The sequence below is a fragment of the Pseudopipra pipra genome, chromosome 1 (genome assembly GCF_036250125.1).
Source record: "Pseudopipra pipra isolate bDixPip1 chromosome 1, bDixPip1.hap1, whole genome shotgun sequence".
NCBI lineage: Eukaryota > Metazoa > Chordata > Aves > Passeriformes > Pipridae > Pseudopipra > Pseudopipra pipra.
The window spans coordinates 89,756,499-89,761,667 of NC_087549.1; the positions used below are offsets into that span (position 1 = coordinate 89,756,499).

Consider the following 5,169-nt stretch of genomic DNA (forward strand, 5'->3'; position numbering starts at 1 on the left):
ATTATACCCCGATGTCCCACCGCTGCTGCCAATCCCAAACCACTTGAGACCCCAGAGCCCACCCAGCAGGGCAGGGTCCCACGCAGTCAGAAATCCTTCATCCCCTCCAAAGTGACCCCCGTGTCGCACGACCGAGTTCTCCCCCAAGGCGGCAGACTGAGCATCGGGCCAAGCCGGGAGTGCTGAGCCCTGAAGCCCTGAACCAGTGAAGCCCTAAAGCCCTGTGTCACTGAATCACTAAAGCCCTGAACTCCCGAGTCCCTGGACCCTTGAAGCCCTAAATCCCTGAAGTACTGCGGCCCCGAATCCCCGCGCCCGGGATCCCAGATCCCAGATCCCAGATCCCAGAGCCGCCCTCAGGTGCGATGCGCGGGCGGGGCGCCCCCTGGCGGTCCCCGGCGCGCCCCTCCCGCCCCCCGGGCGCCCGCTGCTCCCCCCGCCCGCCGCCGCCGCCGCTCTTGAAGTTTGCAGGCGATTTCCTTTCCAGCCCCGGCCTTATCTCGGCCCGCACGTTGCCGCGCGGTGACTAATAGCAGAATAACATTGTCTCGGGATAAAATAGCGCCGGGGCTGTTTACCCGCTCCATGGGGGTTCGCTATAAAAGGGCGCCGGGGACCGCCGCGCCAGCCAGACGCGCCGGGGCGCACCGAGCCGCACCACGCAGGGCACCCGCCACGGCGCTCGGTCCTCACGCCGGGAGGCACTTTCCGCGCTTTTTTCTCGACTTTTATTAATTTTCCCCCCTTTTCCACACCCCTATTTTTCCGTCCGCCCTCCGCCGCCTGCTATGGATTATTCCCAGATGATCGTCTCGCTGCTCTTCGTGCTCTGCCCGGGGCTGCTGCCGGCAGGTAGGTGCCGGTCCGGTGCCGCTCGAGGGGAAGGTCGCGGGGCCGCAGCCGGGCTCTGTGCCCGGCTCCGGGGAGGGATGCCCGAGGGATGCTGCGGAAGGGGATGCGCCTTTGCCTAGCCTTGCCGTGGGTGCTGAGCTCTGCCGCTCTCTCCCGCAGCCCCCGGAGCCGAGGTGGACGCCGCGCCGCCCCCCGCCGCCGCCGCGCACCGCCGCGCCCGGCGCTGCTCCTGCTCCTCGCTTCTGGACGAGGAGTGCGTCTACTTCTGCCACCTCGACATCATCTGGATCAACACTCCAGAGTGAGTGGAGCGAAGGCGCTTCGGCAGTTCCCCAGCTCTGGGTTCCCCTTTGGTTAGGAAAGAGGGAAGGGAGGGGAGCGTGAAGGGAAAAATTAAGAACCAAAAATCCCCTGCAGAAAATGGGAAGGGGAGGAAGGAATATTTCTTTGCACACTTTCTCCTATTGCTTTCCCCCCTCACCGCTCCCACTTTTCTGCCGAGTTTAGCAACGAGACTATTCACCGGGAGAAAGCAGACAGGATTTGACCGCTTAGATTGAGCAGATAGCTCCTAATAGCCCTAACACACCTGCTTTCCTAAAATCTGGGCAGGAGTATTTCCTTTGGGTGCTGCTCAGCAAAGGCTGCAGGATACTTTTCAGTATGAATCAGAAGCAGACAAAATGCTAAAGGCATGATTTTGCCAGCCTGAATTTGACCGCCTTTCTTTCCGACCAGTTAGGAGGCTGGAAGGCATACTTTGACACTGGGGGGCTCCTAGCTCCCTTTTGCTGCTCTCTGCTGCAAATTAACACATCCCACGTGTTAACAGGATCATGCATAGTACTCATTTCTACTCTCTCCTCACCAAAAAGTAGTGAGCCAGAGCCTAACCTAGGGCTGCAAACACTGGCTGTGGTGATTTGTTCTGCTGCTGGGTTTCTTATGAGTGCAGAGGATTTGTTCCTCACTTTTATTGCTTCTTTCAGTGTTGGCAGTTGCCACAGTTCAAAGAGATGAGGTTTCATTGCTTTCTATTGCACAGGGAGGCACAGCAGCCTTGTGAAAACACAATTAAAAGGTCATTATCCTTGTCAGTAGGCATGCTAATGAATACATTGCAGGATCATCAGAAGCATTTGCATTGAAATTGTGACTAACGAGGCATTCCCAATCCCACAACCTTTACTCCGGCAATCAATCCCATTGATAAGACTGCCCAAAATACGGCAGAGTGCTTTGAAGGCAGAGAATTATTTGAATGACTTTCATGTTGTCCCTTTGATCGTAGGAAGACTGTTCCATATGGTCTCGGAGGCCCTTCTCGATCCAGAAGATCACTGAAGGACACGGTGCCGGAGACACTCACTGAACCCAGCAGCAGATGCCGATGTGCAAACCAGAAGGACAAGAAATGTCTGAACTTCTGCCAGACAGGAAAAGATCTCTGGTGTGTCTCTTGTTGCTACTCTTTAAAAGGCAGTGCATGTAAAAAGGTTGGATTGTGGTACACTTACTCATTTTGGCACTTGCTGAGCAAATAATCTCCCCAAAGCCGTGCCTCCTACCTCATAGTGCTCACACTGCTATGATACATACTAAGGTTTGGCCCAGAAAGATTGCTTATTACATGCCTTGAGAAGTGGTTGGTGAGATGTCTCACCTTGTGGACTGCAGACTTGGTTGGTTTTTTTAATAGCAGCACCTTTTCACTTTTAACAGGGCTCAGTCCACTGTGGAGAAAACCTCACATCACCGCATCAAAGCCGGCAAGTGCATCGCACCCAAATGCATGAACCGACAGCTTGTTGACAGCAAGAAAACGAAGTGGTGAGTTTCTTCTCATCCCATTGTAGTTCCCCGAGGCAGCAATAGAGAGCACAGTTCACCTGCCTTCAGGTCATCATGGGCTTAGCTGGTGATTTCAGCTTGAGAGTTACAGAAGAATTAGTGGGGATATCTTGACAGCTTTTCTTCATGCACTGGGTTTTTAGCTCGTGAGTAAAAAAGGTGCTGAGCTCTGCCTAGCATCCTCCACTTTGCATTCACTGGTCAACCATATGCCCATGTAAAAGTACGCCATACAGAAATTTGCCCATACTAAAGAAGGCTCTTTAGTTCTGCTTTAACAAGCAGAACGGGATTTATGGGAACAAGTAGCCTGATGATTTTGAGTGAAACTTAGGCCCTGGAAGTCTTAAATAATTTTTTGAAAATGGGACTTGCTTGCTTAATTACGTGAAAAATGTACTCATTCATAGGAAGTAGGATCAGGTTTACCTAAAAGAAACAAAATAGCCAAAAAGAGTAACACTGGAAACCTCTTGGCTGGATACATGCTATTTAAGGAAGTCTAGAGCATCTTTATCTGAGTGAATATTTTAACTTATATTAATGTTTGCATTGAAATTATGAATACAATATTTCAAGTGGCTTAGGTTAGCCTGATTCTGACAGAGGTATACCAATTAACAGTTTATGAGGATCCCACGGCAGAAATCTAGACTGAGGTTTATTTAATCAAAAACCGAATGTTTGCACACTGGAGAAGCATCTTCATTGTCACAACGATAAATGTATATTTCTCGTTTTTGCAGGCTGGAAACCATTGGTAACAGTATCAAAGCTTCCTTCAGTATTGCAAAGCTGAAGGCTGAGCTCCAGAAAGGACAGAAGCTCAAACATAACAGGGCGAACAAGAGGCAAAGCATCTGGGAAAGCCTGAAAGCATCCTAGTGGGAAGATCACCTGAATCTTTCTCCAAAACGTTTGCTGACAAAGCATCACCAAAACTCTCTCTTGATTCCAACATTCCAAGATGGTGAAGGGCCTCTCTGTCCAAGTGTTTGCCCAGCGGAGCAAAATGATAAGGAGACCCTGTATTCGGAGGTATAAAAACAAAGGATTTTATAATTTTTGGAATTCAGATGGATGGGTTGAAGGGAAATCCACGGTCACATACATGAAAAGACATCTGTCTGAGGAAATATTTGAATATTGCTTCTGGAAACTTACCCATCGGTTGAGCAGCTTTCAGAGTCTACAATCAAAAGCATCTTGCAAGGAAGACCTCACAGATGTGCTTAGCAAGGACAGCAAGCAAGATCTAAGTGTACAAACTTCAAAGCGAAGAACTCTACCTTTTCATTAAAATGCAAAAATGAAAGCCACAGTGCTACTTTAATCAGGACTTACTGCTTATATACATGTCTACCTCGCGTACTGTTTGTTGCACTCCTTCTAGAGTATTTTTACACCTTGTTATTGCCTTTACTAATCAGCTGCAACCCTTTGTCTTTTTCAGAAGTCTAGTTTACTTGTACAACCAGAGTTATCTGAATGTGGGTTAGACACTCTGGTTGTTTGCATAGTCAAAGTCCTTTGGTTTTGGATACCAAAGGACTGTTCAACATAAAATAAAAGTTAGAGGATACTACTAAGTTTCCCATAACAAGGATATTTGGCTAACTGAAGTTCTAATAATAGAGGTTGTTGTGTCTCACATGCCACCAAAAATGCATTGAAGTGGGGATGTACCAGAGGCTATTGTGAGATTTATTCAGGGCCTTTTTTGCTGGAAATAAACTTAAACAAAGGGTTGTTTTGAATTAAGTCAAAAGGCTAATATTGGGTGAATGTTTATAGCAGTGAATTTGTTCACATTGTTGAATTTGCTGACAGGTTGAATTCTTATGTGCTTATTTTTTGTGTCTTGTATTTATATTCACACAAGTTCTTCATTATATTTACCATGTTGAATACACATTGAAGTAGGCCATATTGGTCTATGCATGTTTTATGTATTTCTGTATGAAATTGGGAAATGCTTTATGCCTATCAAGGTAAATATCTTTGGAAATAAATATTTTTAATTACTGTATTGGCTTGTTTTTCCTTAGGCTGTGGCTCCATGATCATGAAGATAGATTGCCCCACATACAATGCTGACCTAGGTGAAGTGTGTGCACATGACTGCCCTTCTGTCAGGTTAGCCAGACCATGGCACATAAAGTTTGTGCCAGATGTGAGACAGGAGATAATACTTGTTCTCGCTTCAAGCTTGCTTATCCAAACTTTATGGCAAACTTTGAATTGGCCAAAGTAATTTATCTTGCTCACATGGCTGATGTCTTTTTCACTCAGTAGGATGAATTCTAATGTTGGATTTACTCTACCATTAAAATATGGGCAATAGGGGTCTGGGTATAGATGAACTAGAGGATAAAATACACACTCTGGATGCTCTGTGGGCTCTCTTGGACTAGGAGGGGTTATATTACTTATTACCATGCTATCCTCAGAGTGTCAGCCCAGCCC

General features: G+C 47.5%; 1 protein-coding gene across 1 annotated transcript; it reads left to right on the forward strand.

The window, feature by feature from the left end:
- Window positions 1-455: 455 nt before the first annotated feature.
- On the forward strand, window positions 456-4,732 carry EDN1 (endothelin 1). Its single transcript, XM_064664531.1, has 5 exons — window positions 456-852; window positions 1,012-1,153; window positions 2,144-2,302; window positions 2,575-2,682; window positions 3,450-4,732. Exons 1-5 carry the CDS (start codon window positions 789-791, stop codon window positions 3,586-3,588), a joined length of 612 nt encoding a protein of 203 aa, XP_064520601.1. The 5' UTR covers window positions 456-788; the 3' UTR covers window positions 3,589-4,732.
- The last annotated feature ends 437 nt before the right edge of the window (window positions 4,733-5,169 follow it).